We start from the raw sequence: 27,786 nt of genomic DNA, 5'->3' as shown, positions 1-27,786 counted from the left end.
CAGCGGTGGCGTCGTGAAACTGGCCGGTGGGATCGGTCTATTGACCTTCGTGCTGCCGCTCTGCATCAACGTGAACTAAGGCCGCCAAAACACAGCGCAGGGCGGACTCTGTACCCGCCGCAGAGGGCTTTGAAGATACAGCGGCTCAGGCGGGCGCGCGCGCCCTTAACCCCCCCCCCCCCCCTTCCCCACCCTCCCCGCAGAGCCTTGCGGCCCCGGCGGGCGCGCGGGACTGCTCGGGCCTCCAGGAGTAGAAGCCCCCCTCCCTCTCCTCCCCCCAGAGCGTTGCGCGTGACAGGAAGACGGCGCGCTGCCTTCTCGCTTCCCTTCCTTGCGTGCACGAGATTGAGCCGCGATCACCGGCTCACCCTCGAGCGCTGTCACTCGCACATACAGCATACGGCGCGCGGCGACTATGTTATCGCCCTTGGACTTTACACGGAACCTCACTTCGACGGCGACGGCAGAAATGCGCCTGGAGTGTCCTTATAATTGGTATCGCTATAATAATTATTTAACCCTAGTTAGCTCCCTATTTTCACGCGTTATACGAAATTCGTAGAATATGTTATCCCGGTGTACTTGGGGTGCTGAATGAGGCACCATGTTTATATTTTGTTGAAGTAAGGGGTAGTTTATGGGTAATATGTAGGCAAAGTTAAAGGTGTGTGGGCTAATTGGGTTTTCTTGAAATAAATTATGCATGCAAGCGCTCCGGTCTCGATATAAGTTTGTTTTAGGAATGGGACAAAATTTAATCTATGCAGCCCTTGAACTATAAGTACAACCAATATCAAATTTATTGAAAAGGTGAGAACATTACGGCCAATCTTATCGGAAAGTAAGATGTGTGTGGATGAAAATACTGTAAACATTTCCTAACCTTTGTAAAAAAAAAAATCTTAACAATTACTCGCAAGCGTGATATGCCAGAATCTATAGGTTTCAAACGGACGAGTGATATGCAGGCAACGTTTTCAAGTATGCGATTTAATTACAGGCAACTGAAATTCTTATTGCAACTGCTCAAAAGAAATAGTTTCATTGGAGATTGGGTTGTGATTCTGCAAAGTCGCACCAGTCTTCTGTCTTCTTTTTTATTAACCTGCATTGACAGGTCACCAACCAACCTGCAGTTCAAACACACACAGCCAGGTAGAGACGCTCATAGGTCACAGTAGAAGTGACAGCCTAGTACAGCCCGACGTAACGCTAGAACTCTTTCGGGTACACAAGTTCAACTCTTCCTGGCCACTGGGTTTCTTACATTAGACTCTCACACCAAAGAAAGGAAAGAATAAAAAAGAACGATTGTGGTTTAATTGTTAGAGCGTCGTGCTGTTGTGCTGGGATACCGAGGATCAATCTCACTATCGCAGACGTAACTTTTAGTTTCATTTTGTGCGTGTGAGCTATTCGGGAAGACAGCACCACCCAGCAGCCACTGTCACCGAAGTCCGGGTGGTTTTGCTAAGAAAACTTCTCTTTATTAAAAACAACAAGGAAAGCAGAACCAACAACAACAACCTCATTTCTCGCAAGAAGTGACATGAGCTGCCCGGGCAACCTTTTACTCACGTCCTTTCGACGGTCCTTATAGTAGCGGGGCGCCAATGGCATACCTCGTCTGATCATTGCTGTGACCGGCAAAGCCTGCAGAAGACAGCCGCTCTATTACGATTCAGGGTGAATGTTCAACTACATGGCAGTTGCTTTTTACCCCACCTTACCTACCTTTTTGTTTCTTAAATTGAAGCTCTCTGTTTTGCAACTATCACGCGTGCTTGGTTTACCAGAAAGTGCGCCTATGAAATCAATCACAGTAACTTTTCCTGCTTGTACATCGAATGCAGTTAAGGTAGGCTTAAAGAAGAACGCGCACCGTATGTAACCGCACACGTACGCAGAGTTACTATGACAACCATGTAGCCATCAATCCGCAGGCGCGCTTGCGATATGCCCTAAGTGAAGAAAGATGCTGAATTAAAAAGTACATAAAAAAGGGCATCTTCTCCGTGTTTTTCTAGCTTCCTTGGAGACTGCTGAACTTCCTCATATTTCTCGCTTGCTAGCTTGTGCGTGATGCGCCTCCGTTGAGTAGAATTTATGCAAAATTTGAAACAGGACTTTGAGCTCTTGCAGCGGGATAAGGCAAGGTGTAGGCAACAACGAATGGTGTATGCCAAATCAGGTGTGAAAACAGTGAGTTTCGCTTCATTACAAGGAACCTTGCGAAAACAGAATCGGCGCCAAAGCACTTTTTTTTTTTTCAACATCACCTTGTACTCGCTTTCAACGATATGTATAGCGTCCGGGTGATGAAATTGAGCGAAGAAGTGACGACACAGACAAGCCCTTCGATGGGTTCGACAGGTCCAACACCGCGTTTTTCAAGATGTCAGAAACGTCAAAGCAAGGGCACGGTACAACTGACAATGTACAAACAATTAAAAAAACGAACATTTGCACAAGACAAGCAGCGCTGCTTTCATAATGTGACACAGCCAGGGATAGGCGCGCATGTTATTTCGTTACCACTTTCGCAAAGTGGAGTCAATTTGCCATCCGTGCGAGCCAAACTATAATTGTTTTACGAGAGGGCGGCAGTCCCAACAAGGAAAACGGCAGGTAGATAGATTGGCATTCGCTTGCTGCACACATTCTGTTTTTTCTTTTTTTACGTTGCAAAAAGAGACTGCTAAGATTGTTGGATTGCTGCATCCGAAACTTGCCTTGAAAGCTCGCTGTCGTTTAAACTCGCGTGAGCCCCTGCCGATTGGAACAAATCGTCTCGTCCGGTGAGCGAAGTCAGTGGCCAAGTATAGCAATCGAAAGCGAGACTAAACGCTGTTGAGATTGCGCAATTCATTTCGGACTCTGGTCGCATTTCGATCTCACCGCCTTGGAAAAATCGGACGAAAAATAACTGCCGTTGAAGCAGACGGGGGCCAACTACGGCGTCCAACCAGTGGCGTAGCCAGAAGTTTTGTTGGGGGGGGGGGGGCTGACGTTGCAGCGCGGCCTCCTCCTTATATAATTTCTCGAGGTATCAAATACATGAATAATCTACTGATCATGGCAATGGCATTGTATAGTAGATGCTGCAAACGAATTATTGAACGCTACGCACTGTCAAGTAAAATATGTATTTTTTCATAAAAGAATATATTCGTATGTCCCAAAAATTGTGGCAGAAATAACTGATAGCAATGCTTCCGCGTTTTCTTTTTGTCTATTTAATAAGTCAAGAAAATATCACACGAACTTTAGAACTATATCAGTTCGAAACCAGCAAAGCAGTGCATGCAGCTGATATGAAAAACGTAAAGGCCAAGAAATGAATAAGGTGAGGACACATATTTTGATGAATCTGTGTCATTGAAGAACTTTGTTTACATTTTTGCACATATGCAACGGCGAGGAAAAAAAACTCACTGACGTTGTCCCTCGTTGCAATAGATTGCGCAGGAGCAGCTGTTACCGGTCGTGTATGTAATTACACCGAGATTACACTCGCAACAGTGAGTACAAATAAAAAGTAAGAGTTCTGCAAAATATACATTAAAAATGCGAAGATAGAATGAAATATACAAAGTCGAAGATACAACTTCAAGGGCAAAAAAGTGTCGCTGGAAACAAAGTTCACTGCTTGTATACACAAAACCTTGCAACAAGATGTTTAAATATACGTCTAAGTCTCCAATAAATCTACGTATTTAAGCAAACGTCACTGTATATAATCCGTCAAACAAGACAAATAAACATGTTGCGCAGTCACAGATAGTAAACTTCGCCACAGAAAGACAGATGGTCTAGGCAAGAACAAAACTATGATCGCAGAAGTCGTGATATGTACTCGGGCCATGCGGTGGTCGCGACAGCGCCATATGGGTAGAATAATAGAGAAATAATGCAGAAATCAGTACGAAAATGCATGTGTAATTTAACTGCCTGCACAGCGGCAACAATTATTCTTCACCCAAAATTAAAGGAGGGTATTGCTTCGTTTCAAAAAAGAAGTAAAAGCAGGTAGCTAAAAAGGAAAGAAAAGGACAAACGAAAGCCGCAGATGATGCGCCAAGTTGAACCACTCAATATCCGAGATTGTTTTTGGCAAACGCCGCGTGGGCCGAGCTTTCAATGAGCAAGGTCGCTCAAGATTGGTTATTGATGTGCTCGTAATTTTCGCATTCGCATGATAATTTTGATCATGATGCTAACCGCTAGAATAAACGGCTAAAATTTCTGCGGTTTTAAAAGCTAACGAACAGTCATACGTTTTCATAATTATGAGCTTATGGACCGGAAGGAACAGAGCTTTTAACTTGCATAGATTTTTGCTGCTGCGCTATCTAAAGGACAAACTTCTCTCGGCGGGGAAGCTGACCGAAGCGGTCAGTGACTTCGGATACGTTGATGCCGACGTCTCTGTGGGTGTATAGAAGCGCCAGCCTAACCATGCGTTCCACAGACATTGTAGAGCGCAAGTAGTCTTTTAGTAAACTCTTGTTAAAGATATTCTCTCTGCGCTGGCAGAGGTCACTGGAAGGATGACTAGAATCTGCAGCAGTTTGTACACATTTACATAGAACCTGCAGTCACAATGAGAGAGGGCATATATTCCGGTGCTAAAACCTAAAACACTCCCTCGATGTCGTTGGCATCCTTGCTTAGGTACCTTGCACAAACAGTGGGCTGTTCGATTGCAGCGATGTCCGTCGTTTCGTCAGGAAGTATGGAGAAGCAGCCTGCTTTTGCAACTAGAGTTTCTTTGATATTTTCATCACAAATTTCTATCATTTGGTTTTCTGCATCTGGACTTAGATACCGAGGCATTACTGGGGCAACTTTCCAAATGGTTCCTCAGATTTGTATCTCCACAATCAGCTCGCTTGCGAAGAAGCGCTTTGAAAATACCTGTATTTTCAGCGGGGGCTATCCTTTAATCCATAGGGCCACTGTCCCTGCGGCCACAGAGAGCCAGACCTTGTCGCCCGCAAAAAGAATTTCCTGAATAATAGGCCATTGACTTTCTTCTGTTTTCTCAAATTTTACTTTGTCTGCCCTGGTCCAGCTGATCGATCACATTGGGCACGCTTCCTGAAAATGTTTGGAGAAAATTATCAGCTGCTAGCTCACAGTGACGGTGATATTTAGTATTTTCGTATGTGTGGAATATTGCGAGCGCGTGCTTTCATTTCTGGAACGGCTCGGTCACGAGGGCTCCGGTGCACGCATGTTGGCCCATGTGTATAAGAGCATTAAGCCCATAAAGTTCCAGAATTGAAAATCTTTTAAAGCACGCCTTTGGAAATGTCAGTGCACCTTTCGCGTCAAAAGTTTATGAGAACTTTATACCCATAAAGTTTCGTAATAAAAATCCATGCGCTCCGTAGATTCCGTGGCCGCTGCGAGATGCCGCAACGCGCCCGCTCGCTATCAAAAAAGCCCTTGAAAGTTTGTGCTCGGATGGGGCTCCTTGCGTTGCGTGACTCCAGGTGCAAGGGTGTTGCCATGAAATCCAGCCCGAGTTCGGAATGTTCGTGCCAAAATGCCTTTTCGAGCGTGAAAAAGACATTGTAGACAGAATACAGAATGATTCCCGGCGTCGGTGGTAGTTTTGGTCGGCGGTGCATGCCGGCACGAAAAAATTTCGGGGAGGGGGAGGCTGCAGCCCCAACACCCCACCCCCGTCTGCGCGCCTGCGTCCAACCTTTGATGTTGTTCCAACTCCGATCACACGGTGATCTTCAAGCAAAGGTTCCGGGCTGATATAAAAGCCTGTTACCTGTAACATGGGCTCCTACATTTTTCCCAGCTGGAGCAGGGTGCATTGCAAATAAAGTCAGTATTTTTAGTTTCCGAACAACAATGATTAAAACGAAGGAAGGGAGGAGGAATAGATGGAAAGACGGTGAGGTTAGCCAGTTCTCAGCGCCCTACACTGGTTACCGAAGAGCCCATGCCGCTCCTGCACGAATATATTTGCGCAGTCGAACCGTATACAGGTTGTCCCACTTAACTTCAGCCAAACTTTAAAGATATGCAAATACCACGTAGCTGGACAGAACCAAGGTTAGGTTATTTGCCGTCGCTTGGAGATATTCAGATTATTTGTTGGCTATTTTACAAAACCCCTTCGAGCCGCCAGTCGCGCGGCTATTTTTCTTGTATTCGAGGGCTTCTTTCACGCACGGAAAAACGCTTTTATGTAGCACGTATTGAGAAGCAGAAAGCTGTATCGGAAGTTTTTCATGTTGCTCTACAATATTCTCATTGACACTTTTCATCTAATTATAATATTTGGGTACATGATCAATTAATTAATACTAATTATGTGGTTGAGCGGAATGGAAAAAGAGAAAATAATCAGTATACCATAGAATTGTATACTGTCATCCGGAAATAATCCGGAACCCTCCAAAACGGCGTGACTCACGATCACATCATGGTTTCGACGTAAAATCCCAGAATTCAATTTTAATACCTTCAACGGAGAAGCTCTATATACCGCAGTGAGAAACGTTCGATCAACCTATTTTGCATGAAGAGTTTCGTGTTTATTATTTTTTTTTCCAGCTCGAAATAGGAAAGCGAGAGAACTGTTAAAGCATTTCATGACTAAGTGCGTGCGTGCACCCGACTTAGTGCCCTCGAACAAGCTTCCAATGATAAATTAGTTTCGCACTCGTAGTGAACGAATGGGCCGCGGACAAAAAAAATGACAGTTTCGATGCGACCGTCCTCGACAGTAGTCACTGATGCATATAGCCATCCACCGTACGTCGCAACCTCCAAAATAAGATTCGATCAACGAATATGTCTGTGAAAAATATGGAAGCTGTGAATAATGGTTCCCTGGTTCGGTGTGTAGGCAACAGCAAGCTGAGTGTCGCGCTGGATATCAATCACGCGAAATGAGCCTGAAAGCACGTGCTTGGCTCGGCGGCCAAATGAGGAGCATCGCAATCGTGCGGCGCATCGCACAAGCCTCTGACGAAGGTCGTTCGGACTGCATAAAATCACGTCCCACTGACAGAACACACTTTAATTAGAGGTCCATATCGGCGCATTTTGTTTAGCGTCGTACCATTATTACGCAGTTTAATTTCAGATGCTCAGAAGCTTTGCGCACGCAAATGTGAGAATCCCACTTTGTTACGTGCGCGCCACGCGTGCAACATTTGTAATTTCTCGTACGCAGACGTTTGTGCGTGGATGTCTCACAAACACGCTGTGGTTGCTTGTGCACAAAGTCCCCAGATAAAAAGTGAGCTTATCTAGGGACCTTACCCTCACGCCCTCTGTCTGCAGACATGTCCGCTGCCGCGTAGTTTGTTCAAGACTAGCCGGAGTCAACTACAAAAGAAACCCCTGCGGGTAACTCAGAAAGAGAGTTGTAGCCACGTGAGGACGTTAATTTTCCCGTTCATCAACCTTCCTCAACGTTGCGGGCTGCATGGCGCGCAGAACTGAATTGTCATTCTCAGTCTGCTTGGGTTTCGAGTTGTCGATTTATTTGGCCATATAGCTTTGCGCGATCTGACAGCATCCTGGTTAGCTCTGGTGGTAGAGCGAATGTCCCAGAAAGGTATTGGTCCCGGGTTCGATTCCCGGACCAGGACGCACTTGTTTTATCTTCAACTGCAAAGCTTTTCTTTCAGAGAAACCCGAGAAGGGTTTCCTTTGTAGCTTCGCGCTATACTGTCGGGTAGATGACAATATGCCCTTTCGCGCTCGCTTTCAATGACTATTGAAGAAATAGACCATTCTTGTCTGTGTGCCTAATTGGCTCTCTTGTGGGAGCTCGTGGAATTGAGCCAATGACTCTCGCGGATTTCAGTGACACTTGATTTCAATGGTCATTGAAAGCGAGCGCGTGGCTGCGGTATAAGACTGAGAAGTATTCCGCTCAGTCTTATACTATGACTATATATACTATACTTACAAAACGTTGCAGTTTCGCCCAAAAGGCCAAGCATTGATTGCGATAGCAAATTAGTAGACATCTGTACTAAGTTAGGATAGCAGTCTTATCGACCGTATAGACTTGTAAACATCTGCTTACTAACTAAATTAACAAGCGTGGTGTCACGCTCGCACAAGCACACATGAACGCATCTCAATCGATAGAATACGGTGCGCGGCGAAGATGCTATCGCCCTTGGACTTCGTACGTAACATCACGGCGACGCCGATGACGACAGCAGCAATTCGCCTGGAGTGTCCATATAATTGCTATCCTAATAATATATACTATAGTGCGGCTGTCACGAGAAACTCTAGTTTATACTGTTACATACTGTTATCACGATAAACGCAAGTTTTTCGTGATAACAGTATGTAAAGCTCGTACGTAAAGCTCTTCCCACATGGAGGCGCGCAACGCAAGGGCATCGATTTAGCGTGCGTACTGGGACGCTCGAGCAAGATTTTTACGTACGCAAAGCTTTTAAAAAGCACGTGAAGATAACTATTCCTTTGCATCCTACGTCACGTATTTCCAGAGCACAGTATTTCATCAGCCAGAATTTGAGCTTTGTAGAACTTGTTGCTGGGCGACTTCTTTGAGATCTGAGGAATACATTGTTGCGCCAACAGGAAACAAATACACAGAAAGAAAAGTAGGAAACGACAGGTCGGTTCATCGCACAAACCTGTCGTTTCCTACTTTTCTTTCTGTGTTTTTGTTTCCTCTTAGCGCAACAATGTATTCCTTTGATCTTTGTGTTTGACGTGAGATAACGAAGAAACTCGAGAAGCTATGGCTTAAGGCCGCGCAACGAGAGTTAACGGAATATCACAGGCGCATCGTTATAAGGTAAAGGAGACCAGGAAGAAATTGTTGTCAAAAGCAGGCATGCAGACGATGTTCTCAGCAAAATTTGGAGGAACAAGCAGGAGTTGGCTAGATTATGTCAAAATGAAAATTAATTGTGGGATTTGAGGTCCCGAGAGAGAGATATTTAATATTGAAAAGGTGGAGCGTTCAGCCTGAAGGACGTGCCTCTGCCTTGCTACCCCCACAAGTATATAGGGAAGGGGTAAATGGGACAGATAGGTACAGTACACGTAGATGGTAGTATGGGCTAAAAGCAACTCCCCCTTTAGTAAAGGGGTGATCAAAAAGTCAGTGAGGTCACCCACGTGCGGTGCAACAATGCTTTTAGCTAATGGAGAGCACACGGCACCATCTCCAGAGCCTCCTGCATTACTTGCGCTGCTGTTTTAGCCACCGGTGTGTTCAAACCAGTAAGTATATAGTTGCTGCAAGGCGCTATAATCATTTGATTCCTGTAATTGTACACTGGGTTATGAGGCACGTCGTTTATAGCGGGGGGGGGGGGGGGGGGGGACTCCGGATTAATCCTGGTCACATGGGTTACTTTAACGCGCACTTAGATGTAAGTGCGCAAACGTTTCTCCTATTCCGCTCTCCTCGGTCGGGAATCGAGCCCGTGACCTCGAACTCCACAGCCGGACACCATAGCCACTGGGCTACCGCGGCGGTTGGTTGTGTAAGGTGTTGAACTGCACTGTAAAATAATTTACACCCTTAAAAGTGCATGAGGGTGTAAATCTGCATATAACTCCCACCCTTATACCAGAAAAGGGTGTAGAGTGGTGAGTTATAGACCGATCTACACCCTTATGCATTTTACGGGTGTAAAAGTGGGAGTTATAGACCGATCTGCACCCTCACGCACATTTACCGGTGTAAAGGTGTGAGTTGTGAATGGATCTACACCCTCATGAACTTTTAAGGGTGTAAATTATTTTACTGTGTACAGGTGTGAGTTAGAGACCGATTTACACACTTATGCACTTTTGCTGGGGGGGGGGGGGGGGGGGATATTTTACAGTGTGGTAGCAGGCGGTTTATGAGAGTAACCGAATGCGGGACAAACTTAGTGGCTTAGGCGTTGTGCTGCTCAGTAAAGTATCAAGAGGCAGAGAAGGTTCGCGTCCACATAGAGAAGATAGAGAGAATTTAGAGAAGTTATTATAGAGAAGTTATAGTTAATTATAGAGAAGTTAGAGAAGATTTTCTAAGAACGTCTATTTTAAGTAACAAGCGGTTGTCTCTGCGAACCCGCTGTGGACCCTGGGACAAGCTTTCTTTTTTTTCTGGGTTTTTGATCGGTGATCCAAGAACATCATATCTGTCCTCAGTGTCCGCCTTGCGGACACTGAGGCCAGAGTGATGACAGACACTGAGACACAAAAGAATAAAATGCCGCGCTTATGCACACCTACTTTTCTTTTCTATAGTGATCACTTTCCTGAATTTCAGCGTAGACGTTTTTTTGTAATTGGCGGGTTATTAAAAAGCTTGAGCGCGACGGAAGACGGCGCGCTTCGTCCACGCTTTGCTCCCCTGCGCTCGCGAGACTGAACCGCGATCGTCGGCTCTCCTTGCACGCTTTCACTCGCACATACAGCATATACGGCGCGCGGCGACGGTTTTATCGTACTAGTACTTGACATGGAACATCACGGCGACGGCGACGGCAAAAATTGCTCTTGCAATAAAAGGCGAAACGGAAAGAGAGAGAACACTGACGTCGAGGAGACGCTGGGGGTGTTAGCGCGACTGATGGCCTGCAATGTTACTCCAAGCGTTGGGTGACAAATGAGACGATCACGCCGCGATCACGCCGACGCAAAGCGGCGGACACAGGCACAAGGACCCTCATGTACGCGGTAAATCTATTCGCAAAATCTCAATCAGGCCTGCAGCTTTGCATCTTGCACCACCGGTGTCTTCCTACAACTTCAAACAGCCTTTCTCTGGGTTTTTCACCGGCTAAAGAGCTTCTCGGTGCGTTCTTGACCTCCGAGGCTCTTCAATGACGTCATGCGGCAGAAACGCCAGCGCAAAACCTTAAAAAAAATGTTACAAATAAAAGGAAGTGCGAACGGCACTGCAGGGGCGAAGACAATCACTCTCTTTTGCACGCATGCCCACGTCGAGTGGAGGGGAAAAAAAGAGAAACGACTCGAATGACTTGTTCTAGCCGTTCCTTCCACGCACCATACCCCGTGACCAACCCAAGTTCTTCACAACGAGAGAAGCGAAAACGAAAGAGGAAACAACGCCACCCGGAATATAGAGAACTTCCTTCGGCGGCAGACACTGGAACAACGAAGGTCGGGGGCGTTATCTCTTCTCGGTTAGTCTCCAGGCGCAAGCGTTTTGTTTCGTGTTCCTTCTTCTTTTTCCCTTCCTGTGTGGCCATATGCCGGTGCTTTCGACGCGTGACGCCGGTAGCACCGACCGCGTTGGCGCAAGCCAAAAACGCCGGCGTTCTCATCACTCCACGCGAGACGGACGGCAGCCAGGCAGGCAGACGGAAGTCAACGAAGTCGTCCCGTGCGGCACCCGCCGGCAGATCCGGGAAACGCGCCCGCGACCTCGGCCGTCACGCCCTCCTTCTTTCGCCACAGCTATAGCTCGTGACGTCATCATTGTCGCCTCGAGCGAACGCCGGCAATTCCAGTCACTTTAGCGGCAACGTACCTGGCGCGCCACCAATCACTACCACGTTCCAGTGGAAGGCAAAAAGCCACCGTGATCCCGACCACGCGCAGCTGGGATTCGATTTCATGGAAATCATGATGTAATGATTCTGCTCTAATTATTTTCCTTTCCGCTCGTCAGTCAATGGACCGAGCGACTCTTCGCCTATACGTTAATTCTCACCACGATTCGCCGGTCGTGAGCGTTGGGCGATAACAGAGGAATAGAGTCGTGCAAAAGGAATTCCTTCGTTATGCCGATCCAAATGTTGCCCTGCATGACCGAAGAAGATATACAAATACAGAACATGCCATTGAATTTGCTTGGTCACGCAGCACAGCACATTCGTGTTCAGTAGCCGGCTATAGCCCGAAATTTCTGCTACTATTTATTGGCGTTCAGATACAATGATAGAAATAGGCTCACAGTGTTCAACGGTTTATGGTCCCTAGTATGCGGGTCCATTTACGAAATGTACATTTTGTGACTCTTAATAATGCGGATTGTTGTCGAGGGACGACAACGTTATTGAAATAATTCCGAACAAGACATATAATTAGTATAAAACAAAGGCCGAGGTTCACAGGTTGAGGCAGACTGGAAGTCTCCCTTGTCGAAACGTTGGCTCCGGTCTATGACTTCGCCTCGTTCGTCCACTGTTGATTAATTTAAACTGTAGTAAAGGCAGTAAAATATTGCAATTATAGGAAGTGTGGTGTAATAAAGTTGTAAAATCAGGACAGTAAGTAAAGGACCCAACGCGTATGGATAGTCGTTCTTGGCGACGTACACTCAGCTATCAACATCTAGGAATCGAAAGAAAAAAAAAACGGTTACGTATGCAAAACTTACGAACGTGAGAAAAAAGAAAGCGGCTCGTAGCCACCTCAAAGGTCCCTCGAAGCCACCTCAAAGGCCCCTCGAAACTACCTCAAAGGCCCCTCCCGTCCGTCTGTCTGTACACGCGACGCTGATAGACGTCGCTCCTCCGCCAGTATAAGAGCGATCGAATTCACGCGCCGCGGCGGCTAATAATTATCGAGGCCGGTTTGTCCCACGAGTGCAGCAGCCGCCATCTCACACGCGCCGGCTCGTACGCACATACACACACACAAACACGTGCTGCGCGCGGCTGAGATTGCACGACTTGCGCGTGCGCGCGCGCTCCTTTTCGCTCTCTCGATTCCTGACAGCCTCGAGGGCATCGCGGTCGTTTCGACAACGACGACAGGCGCCACTCGACCGCCGCGTAGGAATTGTAATAGGGGCGCGCGCACAAAACAAACGGGGCTCCCCTTCCGTTCTCTCCACCACCGAGCCGATCACCACGTCTCCTCCTCGTCTACCCTCTCCCACTATACGCTCTCCTGGCGAAGCCAGCTGCGGCTAGAGGGGAAGAGAGCGTACGTATGCGGGCGCGTGCGACAAAAAAACACACTCGCCAGAGAGTGAGTTCTACCGCTCTCAGCGCAACGCCGAAGTGAAGCGGCGAGAACAGACCACTGCCTATGCTTCTGGTGCGGTGTGGTGCGCGGCCGAGAAGAAGAACGTGTTTATCTAGTCGTCGTCGAGAGGCGGGGAAGGGAGGCTCCGCGCGAAATGTGGATGTGTCGGCGACGACGTTTTGTGCTGTGTTGTCTTCGTTGTGGCGGCATTCGCCGCCAAAGCGAGCGGCAACAGCGTTGATTCACCGAGCGCCGCCGACGACGTCCGGCTCACGCCGCTGAACCGCCAACTATACTGCTGTCGGTTAGGGTCGGTGTCCAACCGGTTAGAAGCTGTCCACGCGACAGGACAACGGAGCATTCACGTCTGCCGCTCGCGGGTGACAGTTAGTCAGGAGCCAGGAAACGAGCTACACTACAGATTGCCATCAGCAAGATAACGACGTTGGTGAGCACGGCTGGAACAAGGTAGCAGCAGCTGCTTGCCGGAGATCCCTGGCTGGTTCAAGCCGTGCTGTTCCAGGATCAATGAAGCTGCTGATCTGAATCGACGCCCGCAGACTCAGCTTTTTTCATTACGAGAAACTCTTCGACCACGACGTAGTAGTGCTGGTCATAGCAGTAGCACTCCTGGTTTCCTAGGTCCTGCAGGTCCTGCACTTGCAGGATCAGTGAAGGAGTCGGCGACAAGCTGCGTGCCCCCCAAATTTCCAGCCGAGACAACGGTGCGTAGTAAACGGGTGCTGCAACGAATTCGCGTCAAGGTTGCACTGGAAGCTGCGGCTGCGGAACTCGGCAGTGTACCATGACCAGTCTAAAAGACACGGTCGTTCCGGAGGCGGACGAGCCTTGCACGGGTGATCTGCCCGTGGTGCACGAGGTCGTGAACAACGTTGAGCTGCATGGTGGCGGGGGCGCCCGCACGGACAAGTTCCCGACGACCGGCGGCAAGCCGTCGATGCTGACGTTCGCCGACATTCCGACCGAAGACCCGCGCGACAAGAAGTGTCGCGTGTCCCAACTCAAGTCCAGGATCGCCGTGTTCAGGTACGAGCATGCCGCTGCAGACTTGGCGAATTCATACGAGTTATGCAGCTGACAAACGCCTTCTGCTTGTTCAATCAAACTGTTCATATAACGTTTTGTTCTTTCGGTACGTTCGATGGAACGAAGGCTGTACCCAGCTTTCGCAAGCTGCAGGCCTTCTCACGTTGCCTTAGTAAATGTTGCGAACTATCCGGCATTGGGCTGCCTGTTTGAAACTGTCGAATAACGGCTGCCCATGCTTTGAACTTGGTGGTTATGAAGATTTGTTCCTATGGCCTTGTCTGATTCTGGGTGATGAAAACTTAGTGCTGGCCATTTGTACACTGGAATACAAAGGCGACACGGTATGTTTAAAGTGCCGCTTTCGCACATTCGATTATCATTTTCGCTTCAATCATAACGGTTGGAAAAGAAGATCGTCTGTAGATCAGCTTTTATCAGCCAGGCTGTTCGCTGTCAGTCATGACGCGCCTTATATCTTACCTAAACGATTGGAACATTTTTTAAGCGAGAGTGCAGTGCCAAGTTTTTGAAAATGCAATCTCGTCCTTTGTAATGCTGTCATCAAAGCAACCCTAGCCTTCATAACGTCACGATTGGACTAAATACTTGCTTTTGTTCAATTGTAACAGTAACGTACTGTTTTCATTACTTATACCTGCTGCATTTTGTGCACCTTAACCTGTAAAGAGCTCTCGCAAGAGCTTCTTTCGCATGTCACATTGTTATTATAATTGGTACAACTCAAAACGAAAGTACTTAATGCTACAATAATGATGTATTACTGTTTTTTTTTTTTTTTGTACTGTTTGTTGAACTGCTGTACGTGGGGTTGGCAGCTACCACTGAAGTCGAGGCACCGAAATTGTTGTAGAGCAGCCTAGTTTCAGAAACACCTTCGCAACTAGCTTACTAGTTCATTCAAATTTGGCGTTTTCTCGTCGGCGATGTTTTAAATGTGCAACGGCGTAGATACGAAGACTGAGCCAATATATTCCTACAGGTATTTGCGCCTATTAACATGGGACAGCGTCGTTCTATATATAAACTCCGTGACAGAGCAGTTTCATAGTACGACACGCATTGCTGAGCGTCATCTCTCGAGAAAAAAAAAAAAAGTTTCGCAGGCCGCCCGCATGGTCGACAGATTTTTATACTGAATCTGGCAAAGTTGTGAAACGAGAACTGAGACCACATCAGCGTTTGCCACAGAAGGCAAATAATTCGAAGATTGTCCTGGATTAGTGCTCCATCAGTGCGGCTTTGTCGGCATGCTCTCTCGCTGTGCACCGTGTATTCGTGCATCGTCTCTCTAGAGCAGCGTCCACGCTCCAGCCGAAGCCTCGGGGTAGATACAAATGTTTATTACGAGTACAGGCGAGTAATAACATCGTCTCGGATGGCCTCAAGACATACCGTTATAAAGGGGATTTCCAAAGAGTCTCGTGGTAAAGAAAACGTGCTGCAAAACTCTAGCGAAGACTTTGCAGAGGTACTACTCTGCGTTAACTGTCTATACAACCACGAGCGTGGAAGATTCCCTGCTTAACAGCGACTGCATTCAGATAAGAGACGAAGTGCAAAATCTCTCGTGCTCCGGCCTTAGGATGCACGGTTGAAGAATGCCGAGTAGCCGAAATTAATCAAACGCACCACGCTACCGCGTCTGTAATTGTTAGATTGTGGCTGTGCGTAAGACTCCGCAATATACTGTTACTCGAGCTGTACTGCCATAGGAACACAAGAGAGAGAGCGCTCTTGCTCCGCTGTCAAAATGCATACGGCATATGATCCACCATAATGGGCGGCGAAACGCTAAATGTTACGCATTTTGCTGTTGTAAATGTTGTGCTCGGGAAAGAAAGGTCTCTTATTACGGCGAGCTATGTTTTGCAGGCAACGTTTGAGCCCCGTCTTCTTGCCGCTAGCAGTGGATTCCCCGTGCGAATGTGTACGGGCAGCCGCTGCTAGCGGCAAAACAGCAGAGGGGACGTCTACATGGGCGCGACGGCGTGACATACGGCGGTGGCCGCCGCCATTATGTATTTGTCTTTCGCTTCGGCTGGCCGAGCAATTTCTGTTTTTTTCCTCCTCTTCGAGACGGTGGGAGTTAACGCACACGCGTGCGTTGTCCGGTCGCTATACCGGCCGATGTTTCGCGCGGCCTTCGCTTCGACGTTTTTCCTCGATCACTTGCGAAACGCGTACGCCCTCGCGTAAGCGCATTCGTACGAAGAGCATCCATCTTTTCGCACGAAACAAGACCAAAATGGAGGGGGCCGACGGGCTCGTCAAATCCGGTGGGGGCGTATGTACGTGGCTTATCACCGTCTATACTTTGCGTGCATGCTGTACGTGGTCACGCATGCCGTGGTCGGTATAAAGCGCGCAAGTCCTTTCAGCGGCAGCATAGTTATATAACTAGCACCTTGTTTTCGTTACTTTTCCGAAGTATAGGAGGAAAGGAGCCGGATCTCGCATAACAGTGACACAAGAGACTGCGGAAGCTGCTTTTGGCGTGCATCGCTTACGGAGCTATATACGGACTTGCCGAAACAATCCATTATAGATGAGCTCCGTGATTGTATTTCCTGCCGACTCCTTATACCTCTGACGCATACGCGTGCAATTTAGTACGTCCGGTTGGACCGAGGTGGTGTATCTAGATCGCCGTATGGGCCTGCCCCTTTTTTTCTTCTCTCCTTCGGTTGATGATATGAGAAAAAGCTGATTATAACACACGGACAGCTTAGCTTATTAAGGCTGATCATCGACTGACAAACCCTCGTGAAAAAAGGACTATATAGATGGAATGAAGTGACACTCGAATGGAGCACGTAAATTGCGCGCGACTGTTGGACGCTTACGGGGGCCTATGCAGTATTCTGGGCCTTTCGGGTGCAACGCATCGCAACCATTATCTCTATGTGGGCCTCCACACTATATAACTGTACACGTGATCTGGGATTAGCCCTTTAACTCCACGTCTCGCGTTCCGCAGTTCCTTCCGACAGAAGGAATTAAAAGGTGACGCTGACCGCAGTGAATTGGTTAATTCGTATCAATGTGGCTGAGAAAACGGAATGACAACGCGTGCGATCGGGACGTGAGACGCCGCCCACATGAGGTATGCTTGAAAAGCCTGGAGCCGACAGCACAATCGGCGCGAACACGGGGTATACTTTAGTTCCGTTTCAGATCGACCAACTTATTCCGGGTGCTCCCCGTAATGACACTTTGTTCTTTAACGTCGTCGGGTGACCACAAATACATATTTCTGACTGTTATGCACTACTCCCTTTAAAGTTTCTCTCTATATCTCTCTATGCCTAGAAAAACTTGCTGATCGAATTGGTGTTTTAGTTTCATAGCAGATCGGGCTCGAAATAATACGAACACACAAAACGTAAAGAGGAACCTAACAAGGTATAGTTGAATGATTGTCGATCGTTTGCTTATTCGTTGTTTGTTCGCGTTCGTACACGCGCGTACGTGTGCGTGTGTGTGTGTGTAATTTCGCGCCAGGTTTACTACGACCATTCTGCCGTTTACAAATTGGCAGTGTGGTCACGTGTCGAGAAGCACAGGTACACAAGCCTTTTTTTATTGCAAGCCGAAGTCGAGATAGCAGCGACCCCGCGAACGGATCTCCGTAATATAGCTTAACGGGATATATATACGGAGCCACGCACCCACAAATTAAGCGCTGCTGCTGAACAGGGAATCGGTGTCGCCACACGGAGTAAGTCACACGAGAATATTTTGTTTCGGCTCAACTTCCAAATTCTACTCGACGACCATAGTAAGCGGCGATACCCGTTCGCCTGTATACGGTCTTCCGTTGCACGTCGAGTGGCATATTCCAATGGTTGCATTTGCGTTAGCTAAACACCTGCGGAAATAGCGTTGCGCGGCTGCGCTGAACGTTTACAGTGACAACTTCAACGGTTATGGTGGCGAACGAGCTCTAACTATGACGCTGTCTTTCGCCGATAGCGCGCACATTGTGGAACAAACAGTTAACCGGTCGCTCGCATTGTCGTTGCCATAATTAAGTCCGGCGCTACCCGAAGAGTGACGGTGTTTTGCCGACAATGTGGCAACGTTTGGCAATTATGTGGAAACCTTTCTTCTTCGACGGGTGCGTTTACTACATTTCCGGTTGAAGGTGCTACCGTGCTACCTCTTCCGTATACGCGATTCAATGCACCATAGTGCGTGGAAACTGAAGTAAAATTAGCCGCTTTACTCAGATCGAAGGAGAGATTAGAAAGAAAGCTTATTAATAGTACGTAACTGCATAAATAAATAAATAATGTACTGGCTATAGTTGGTCGAGGGTTTTTTCACAACTGTCTCATTATAAGCTGCGTGTTACTTTTCGTATAAGCGTTCACATTGTTTTGCCGAAATATGTATCAGGCAACAGCCAACGTTCCGACAAAGGGACTAGTCTTCTTCAGGTTGAAAACAAGTTCTAACAAATGCAAGTGCTCTTGTCGTCAAGACGTTTGCTGCAGTCTGAGACATACCTTCTTCGACAATCGTTGATCACTTCAAGTCGTCGATGTGAACCACTGTATTGTTTGGGCTTGCGTACGATGTGCCAACAGCGAACGGACAAGGAAAGCCTCAGCCTGGCGCTAGCGTTGCTTTGATGATGGTTGCGGCCTCTAAACGTCTCTGATACCCACGAGGGGCTTTGCCACACGCAAGGAGATAAAAAAAAAAAAAGAAAAAAAAAAACTACATACAGCGAGAAAGACAGAAATAAATGTTGTTGTGGACGTTTTTATTCTTTTACTCTCCGACAAGGACTATACTTTATGCGTGGTGAAAAGGGGCAAATAGGATAGAGAGAATGAAACACACACAAAAAAATAGGCAGTCAAAAAACGAAAACATACATGCAAGGGGTCGAAACGTTGGCTCTTGGCTGAGTCTTTCCTCGTTCAGCCTTTGTTGATAACTTCGAGTCTCAGCTCTCGAGGTCGCGAGCTCGACCCCGGAAGCGGCGGCCGCATTTCGATCGAGTCGCAACGCAAAAAGCGCTTGTGTAATTAGATTTAGGTGCACGTTAAGAACCCCACGTGGGTCAAATTGATGCCGCAATCCTTCACTACGGCGTGCATCACGATCATATTGTGGTTTTGGCACGTATAAACCTATACTTTTTTTTTTTTTTTACTATGGGTCTCCATGCTTCTGCGACGATTTGTCTTAGTTTGATGTGCGCATACTTGCCAGAAGTAAAACAGAGTAACGTGGCTTTGCTGCAGGCGGGGTTAGTCTGCTTCGCTTGGCCGGCAGTTCCACCTGAGCATCTCGTACGTTTTTATTTTTATTATTAAATGTACTTAAGGAGAGGGCGGGGCCTATATGTGGCGCCGGCTACTCCTCTTCTCTTACATGATAGTTGTCGTCGGAAAGTTGTCGACAATCACAAAACTGACTAATAATAAACACATGAACGAACATTCACGTACAAAGCCTTAACTGCAATATAAATAAATGTTCGCGCAACCGAAGAGTTCACATAGCATAAATACTCACAAGACCGAATCGTACGTTGTTAGGAAGGGCGCGCCACTCAGTGTCTCGAAGAGAGGCAATCAGCAGTCGTATAACTCGCTCCCCGATTGCTGCGGGACCTTTCAGGAACCCTACGTCTTCAAAGCTCGCGCGTGTGGAAGGCCTTTCTTCTGTACGCTTTGAAGCAACCTCCAATAAAGCGCAGAAAGTACAAATACTTTAATGCAGGCCTCACAAGCCATCCGGATTTAGGAATACAGTCATAAAAACGGCACTCGCGACCGGTGCATACAGACCTCGTTTAAAGAGGAGATGTGTGCTGGGGGTCGTATAATACCAAGAGGCTCGACACATCAACTTGGGAGCTTGTTATGGAAACGCGATGTACTATAGGCAGACAGCCAAGGGCGCCACGTTGAAATATTGGCGAGGGTAAATGAAGTTCGCACAAGAATCGGCGGGCTCCGGCAAGTCAACCTCTGACCGCCACGACTTGACAGGTGGTGACCTCCGACTGTCTCGGCTCCGGATTTGCATCGCGGTTTCATTAACTCTGCGCCTCGGTATCCTTGATCACCGCGGCTAACTCAAGCATGCTCGCGAGCGCGCTGTTATGTCCCATGCCGGAAACTGTCTCTCAACGTGACGTGTTAGCGCCTTTAATATGCGCGTTCTTCCATTGAGCGATATACGACAGGAGTAGCATAGTATCATATCCTACAAACACCGTACGGATTTTTTGTCTTTTTTTTTCTGTGTTGCACTTGACTAGGCTTTGGCTTTGACTTTGGCGACAGGGCATTCATGCCGCGGTCACTACGACAGCGAGTGGTCGGAATTCTCCCAACAGTTGAGTCCCGCTTCGGCGGGATGTCACTGCTATTTATTGAGCGTTTTTCCTGCTTTGGCTCTGTTATTTACCCATTTGCCCGTGAGATCCATTCCTTTGAGACCATCTTGGACATTTTCCTGGGAACTTTGAATGCACCTGCCTGGCTTAATAATCCCAACAGCTTCGATTGCCTTCTCACCCAAGTCGTCGTCCATTTTGCTATTGTGTGAGGACGAAATGGTTTCCTTTTTCTTGCTTCATTCTCAAATTCATAGTGAAGTCAGCCTCTATTGATGCTTCAGTTTATTAATACGCTTTCCGTTTTCGAGTAAATGTTTGCAAGTTGCGTCGCGTAGCGAGTGTGCGCGCGTTACAACGCTTTAACTTTAAAGCACCAGGGAAAGAAAATTGCGCATGTAAAAGATATGTCTTTCTCTTCTCTTTCTTGCATCCCTTATCACACATTAAACCGGCTGATAGCATGCCAACCCTTTCGCTGCATGGGCTTATCTCCTCGGTTATCATTACACTTTCTCTCACTAGCGCGTGCTTATATGTTCGGGCATATTGGTTGACCTATACGACTTATTTCCGATACCTTAATTCTCTGAATAGGCCGATTGCGCGCACGTAAGCTTTAGGCTACGCGGCGCGAACAACGTGGTGGTGAGTGTTCAAGCGGCCATTGTTCGAATCTCTACTTTCCTGTAACGTTACCTCCCCCTATCCTCTCTCCACAGCGTAGGGTAGCAAACCGGATCTTCCCCTCTGGTTAACCTCTCTGCCTTTCCCCTTTTCTTCTGTGTGTGTGTCTCTCTCTCTAGCAGTTGTGACATAACGCAGCGCCAATTTTCTGAGCAGTTTAGCTCGGAAAACCCAAAATGCAGAACATATTTTTTTGTTCAGTACTGTGTTTATAGGGAACGTTGAACACCTTCTCCCAGCCCGTCACGCCGCTCTTCCACTCTTATACCTGCGTTTACCGATCCGATTGTGGGAGTCCTTGAGCAGAGTCGTCCAGGCTTCCTCGTCGGTATTCTTAATAGCGCGAACGGTGATTCGGCCATACATCATGCTGACAGACGCACTTGTTACACGTGCGCCTTCTCCAAAGACCTCCTTCGTCCCATTAACGCGAGTCGCGCTTCAGTGATTGAAGTCTCTTGCCTCACCGAATCCGACTTTTATTTTATTTTTCTCGTTCTTTCCTTTTCTTTTATTCTTCTTTTTTTTTCCTTTAGTGGGATAAAAAATAGAGGCTTCGTTTCAGACTCTATTGCACCTCGCACGGAACACGAACGGCGCGTGGAGTGACAGATAACCGTGTATTTTTTCGCCCGATTTTGTCGTCGCGTTTCGCCGACGTTTCACGCGAAACACGAGTCTGTATGTAGCCTTGAAAGGGGGGGGGAAAGAGAGAGAGAACGAATCAACCTCCTCGCCGCCATGATTGCTTTCACGCGCCGTCCGAAGGCTAAAGCGTTACGCGAATAAGGCTGAGGCCGAGGTCGGGCGACGTCTTTACTGTGTTGGTCGAGGTCGGTGTCTGCGTTAGGTGCGATACTGACGGCATGCCGCGAGATCCTTCGCTAGTCTGTAAAATAATTTGCACCTTTGAAAGGGAATAAAGGGTGTAAATTTGTCTATAACTCACACCCTTACACACAAAAAGGGTGTAAAGGTGTGAGTTGTACACTTACTAGCTTGCATCCTTATTCGCAAGTAAGACCCCTAAATGTGAACAAGGCTGCAAGTAGGTCTATAACGATAGGGCTGTAAAGGTGTGAGCTCTGGACGTACTCACGCCCTTATTCGCACTTTACACCCGTAAAAGTGACTAAGTGCGTAAATTGGTCTGTAACTCGCACCCTTACACTCAAAGACACCTTCGCAGTAGAACTAACAACACCAGGTACCAAAATGATGTTGACACGGAGCCTAAAACGCTGATTTGGCGGTTCCAGCTGTTACGCCGTGAAGCAGGGCTGGGAAGTGATTGGTGAGCCGTAAGGTTCGTCGGGGTTTAAGCGCTTAAGTCCCTGAAGATGTTTTGAAATTCGGCAGTCATGGGAGAATTTTCGGTGCTTATACTATTATTCCACCGTTCAGAGTACATTGCTCACGCCTCGCGTGTTCGCCTTCAATTATATAATTTGTTACGCATACGGTTTCCGTGCGTTTTCGTTATTCGTTATGTTCGGAATAGCACGGAACGTGGTCACACTTTATGCAAAACAAAAGGCTCACAGCAAAGAGGAGACAACGGCAGCCGATCAAGGGAAGCACTGTCGATCACACTGTATGAGATATTTTACTCGAGTCCGTAGTGTCAACGCAGCGTAACCGATGGGTGATGCTGTATTACGCATGACCCTTCACGCCTTGAAACTTCTAATGCGTGTTTTGGTGTTCGCATGGGCTGTTATCGTTTCATTCGGGTCGGACAGCTGTACACCATGACGCATGTGCTCAGCGCGTTATCTGCATGCATCTCTAATCAGAATGTGCAATGAGATCGAGCGGTCGGCACAGATGTGAGGCTCGATCGAACCTTCCGAGGAGTAATTCGCGAGCTTCATGACAAACAGCCTCGACAAATGCAGTGCTCTGGCACGAATGCCGAACGCGATGTACAGTGTATATAACCTTAGAAGGCGTTTTAACATCACACTCTATCGCAACGGGTTGGGCTGTAGCGCGCGATGCAATCTGCAGTGTCTTTATAGACAGCGGCCTGCATGAACCGCGTAATGAATCTGCTGTCAATTCGCGGGGCCCCGTGGTATCTCAGCTCGGTCCGGGTATCGCGCGTTTAATCGTCTGCGCCAGAGGGCGTGGCCCGCGAGCCGCTCGTTTCGTATAGAAGATTTTTTTTTTTTTGCCTTCCTGCAGACGCAGCCGACCTAAGTGAACGGTTAATTTCTTGAATGAATCATTCGAGTCCTAAACAAAAACATTTTCGAACCACGACGCCAAACTATAGTTCATTTTCCGGCCGCCTCTTGTAACCATGTTCAAGAGGATTTCATGCAAACTCTGCGAGAGGAAGATTTTGGCTCTGGGATCGTTAAGCGTATACCGTGGAAATGATGGATTTGGTGCATGGATTTGGCTGGTCTTCGCGTCTGTGGCTTCGGACGTTCTTGTGGCGCTGTTTATTACGCTTAATCTTTCTAAATTTCGAAGCAATCATAGTTCTCTAATGACATCAAATGCTAATCGTTGCAAACTGTTGCACTTATATCTCGATATCAGTTGATGAATTGGCGAAGCCGCAAAGCCGTTTGAAGTCAGAAGTGCGAAGTTTGGGCAAGTCCACAATGATCCACAAACGATCTGACCCTTTCCTCTCTCTCTCTCTGATATAATACGTCTGTCAGTTATTTTTTATACTTAAATGACAAACTTATTTATCATTCACCCATGGTGAATCATTGGGCCCAGAAACATTATGTGAATTTGCATTTATTTCTTTCAACTATATAAAATCTCATGATGATGCAGGGACAAAAGGCAGTACATGCCTGACAGAGGTCCCTGACCCCTGCCAGTAGCAGCATTACACCGCACAAAAAAAAATGCTCATTTGCTACAAACTATTTCAATAATTAAATAAAGACTTGTACATGGTGTATAAGTGTACCGCATATCGCTAGTTTAGGTAATAGTATTGCCAAGGTTATAAGCAACGAAGTACAATCAATATAAATGACTTGCAATATTCGCAAGAAGAAATGACAGCAGATGTGTGCGACCTTGCAGAATTACAACCCAATTTCCAGCGAGGCTGTTTCTTTGGAACAGTTGCAATAAAAATGTTTCAGTTTCCTGTAATTATATCGCATACTTTAAAAAGTTGCCCGTATATGATTGTTCCGTTTGAAACCTTTACCCGCATGTAATGCTTTGGAACATTTATTGTTCGGAATTTTTCTAAAGCCAGTAATTCGTCAACACACATGTTACTTCGCCATAGCATTTACCATGGTGTCCTTCCCCCCCCCCCCCCTCTCTTCCCTCAATTTCCGCTCGATTTGATAATGGTTGGGTTCACAGTTCGCCCAGGTCAGCGGGATAAATTCTGGTGTGTTCGTAAAACACATTCATAAAGATCTGGATTGCTTGCATGCGTAACTTACTGTAAATGTCATGATTGAATATTGTAATTCCAAATGTCAACTTTTGAGTTTACCTACATATTGCCTATAACGCGCCCTTTATTTTAGCCAATTCTAAAGAAAGTATCTTGTTTAGTTCATTGAGGACATCGTTGAAACCAACTAGGAACGTCTTATGACGCATGAAAATAGGGGGGGGGGGGGGGGGGGTGTTAACGTCTGCCTAGTACTTATTTGCGACGCTTCTAAGTGGACCAGGAACATAAAAAATTTGTCGCACATTGTACTTACCGTGACTTCTCTCCACTTTCCACGAAATACGCGTATAAACATGTTGTAACCTACAGATATGTCGGGAAACTGGGAAGCATAGCTTGATAGCTGCCATATCACACGCTCTACTACTTGGATAAGAATTTTTTTTACAACGACTGTGTTTTATCCAACCGTATTTAACTTCGCACAGAAGTAGTTTCCGCAGCGTACAACCAATTTTCGCTAAATTTGGTCTTGGTGGCGTTTATAGCTCTGCCAGGGCAGCGGGCTAAATTCTGCCCCGCCCGTTAGACACGCTCATAACACTCTAGAGGGCTTGCATATGTAATTTATTGCGAAAGCCCCAATTACCCATCTATATTGAAATTTACCTACACATCACCCATTACCTTGTCCTTACAGTCACCAAACATAAAGAAGCAGCCTCCTTTAGTTCAGTGAGGACACCAGGCGAACCTAATATATCACGCATGAGAAAATAAATGAAAAAATGAGGGTTCAGGACTTACTCGTAACGTGTCTAAACAAGCCGGAAACGTTAAAACTACGCGACGCATTGAACTTAAAATGCTGCCTATTCCTTCAAAGTATAAAATGTCTGAAACGCAAATTTCTCTTGGGACTTAGGAAATCTAGCTAATAACAGCAACGTTTATTTTGCCTCCCCCCCCCCCCCCCTCCCTCCACACACACACTTTTGACAGTGGGGAAGTAAGTGCCCTCGCCCTCTTCCCCCTCCCCCTCGGTAATTACTCCTATGGCGGTGACGCAAGCTCTCGTGAAAAGGGCAGATGACGTGTCTTATCAAACACAGCCAGTCCGATGCAGTCATTCGCCCACTCCTTCATTGAGCCTGTTGGCGCTTGTCTTGGAGATACTTTCTCGATAAGTCTCCCCAGCCTGACCTCGTTCTCCCCTGCCACCATAGAGAGTCAATTGTGATTGCACGTTCTTGCCAATATAGGTCTCACCTCTTTCGATTGCACGTGGCCGATGAGTGAGTGATCTTAAACCAGCCGCTCTCTGTATACGGCAGGGCCTGCTGTATTCACTCTTTTTCTTATTATTATTCAGTTTATAGACTTTCTATGCTTAAAGCAGCCGCACGCGCTGCGCGTGGCAGAGCGAATGTGCATGCAGATGTTCACCGCGTGAGGTGTCGCTAAACCTCTCCTTTAGGGGCCTAATTAGCGCGCCACTTTTCCGATCAGTAAGGGAGTTTCGCGGTCGGCACCTCCTCGTGTACGCAATTAAGGAGCTCCGGCGGCTGTGTGGGCCTCCGCTCGTTAGCGAGCCGTTCCCATTATGCCCCCCTCTGCCAGACGGATGAATACAGCGACCGGGCAGCCTTGAGCCGCATTCGTAGCCGCCAGCAGCCGCACAGAAGCCGAGGAAAACCCGGTCAGCTGTAATATACTTCTCACCTACCTCCTCCCCCTCCGCTTAATACGAACTATCGCAACGGGCCACATCGTCGGCGTGCCCGTCCCTGTATAAGCACCGCGGCTTGCGAGGAAAGGAAGGCGGCGCGGCACGTGCCTGAACGGCCGACCGGCAACCGCCAGAGACTGCCGATCCCACTCGCCGTCATCCGGCTGTTTTCACGCTATCGCGAAGCCGAGACCCACGACGAGACACGGAACCCAAACCGTTTCCTGTCGTACGTGCGCGTCATTCATGCTGTACTTCTCGTCTGAAGGACACGCGTTCGTTAGAATTATCCGTACTGGATTCGAGACCGTTCTCCGAGCCAAATATACTCGGACCGTGGCCGCATGCCCGTCACTGGCGCGAAAAGCGATTCGTGCACTATAGTACAGTACTTGAGAGACCGCCTATAGTGCCTCTGCTGTGTATCCTCCCGCGTGCACTCAGTGCTCACTCTCTCTCCCTCTTTCCCTTACCCCCAGTGTAGGGTAGCAAACCGGACGCTCGTCTGGTTGACCTCCCTGCCTTTCCTCTCCTTGCTTTCTCTTTCTTTCGATCAAAGTCGCTGAATACAAATTTTTAGGCACTTTCGCGCGGTGACGTGAGCGAGTGTTTTTGCTTGTTGCCGGCTTATGTACTGACCTCTATTGGATTGATACATACACGCCCTATACGGACACGGACACAAGGAAGAAACATAAATGATACATGTACGCGTCGCTAACTCACAACATTTGTGGAGACACGCGCAGTATACTTGCCTTGTCTGTACAAAAAAAAAAAAAAAAAAAAAAAGCAATGCTCTCAATAACTCTCAGCCTCAGGCAATGCTACGAGAGTCAACACTAGAGTAAAGACGGGTCTCGCACCTGCCAGACTTGCGGCGGCTGCCCGGAAATCCCCAACGTTCTATGGGATTGCCCGGGTGGCCGTGGTGCGGAGCCTTAGTCGCGTCCTCACTGCACGTAGACCTACGACCATAAAAATAGATAGAGATATTAATCAAGCAAAGGCAGCGAAGCCGGCATCAGCTAGGGTACTCTAGCTATACTCTTCAAAGAGGAAAAGGAAAAGTGGGAAGGACAAATGGAATGATTGACAATGGGGGTAGATTAGAGGAATCTTTTGAATGCATAAACTTGCAGCGCTGCTAATGGCAACCGTATAAAGTTTCCTACAAATATTACTGCCGGTAACTCTGGCTCTGCCATCGTTCAACTATAACGTGGAAATGACGGTTTATTACGTGGACTTGTCCGATCTTCGCGGTCGTGGCTTCATGCGCTTTTGCGGCGTTATTTATCATTAGGCTTCATCTTCCTAAATTTCCGAGCAATGTCCCGCATATAGACGCCGCGAGGCAATAACTCTAATAAAATGCGCAATCACTACAAATCTCGTCATTTTGTAACGCAATATTTCGTTGATACTAACCGCAAAGCCGTTTAAAGCCAGAAGGACGAAGTTTAGGCAAATCCACGTATACACTAACCATCATTTCCGTGCTGGCTGTACTGCCACGCTTGCAGCTTCCGCAGACACTCGCGTCAGAGTTCCGTGTAGTAATGTATGCAGGAAACTATGCCT

General features: G+C 47.4%; 1 protein-coding gene across 3 annotated transcripts in view; it reads left to right on the top strand.

Moving 5' to 3' along the window:
- The window catches only part of LOC119446304 (NAD kinase), a 91,823-nt gene that overhangs the window by 41,036 nt on the left and 23,001 nt on the right, over positions 1 to 27,786 (top strand). The window contains exon 1 of one of the 3 annotated variants that reach the window (XM_049664071.1): positions 12,797 to 14,013. The exons of the other annotated variants lie outside the window; for them this stretch is intronic. Within the exon in view, the coding sequence (XP_049520028.1) occupies positions 13,772 to 14,013 (242 nt within the window). The 5' untranslated portion in view covers positions 12,797 to 13,771. Of the gene's footprint in view, positions 1 to 12,796; positions 14,014 to 27,786 lie in introns of those variants that run through there. 3 annotated transcript variants of the gene reach the window in all.

Source organism: Dermacentor silvarum, chromosome 3 (genome assembly GCF_013339745.2).
Source record: "Dermacentor silvarum isolate Dsil-2018 chromosome 3, BIME_Dsil_1.4, whole genome shotgun sequence".
Classification (NCBI taxonomy): domain Eukaryota; kingdom Metazoa; phylum Arthropoda; class Arachnida; order Ixodida; family Ixodidae; genus Dermacentor; species Dermacentor silvarum.
This window is presented reverse-complemented; position numbering and strand designations above follow the sequence as displayed.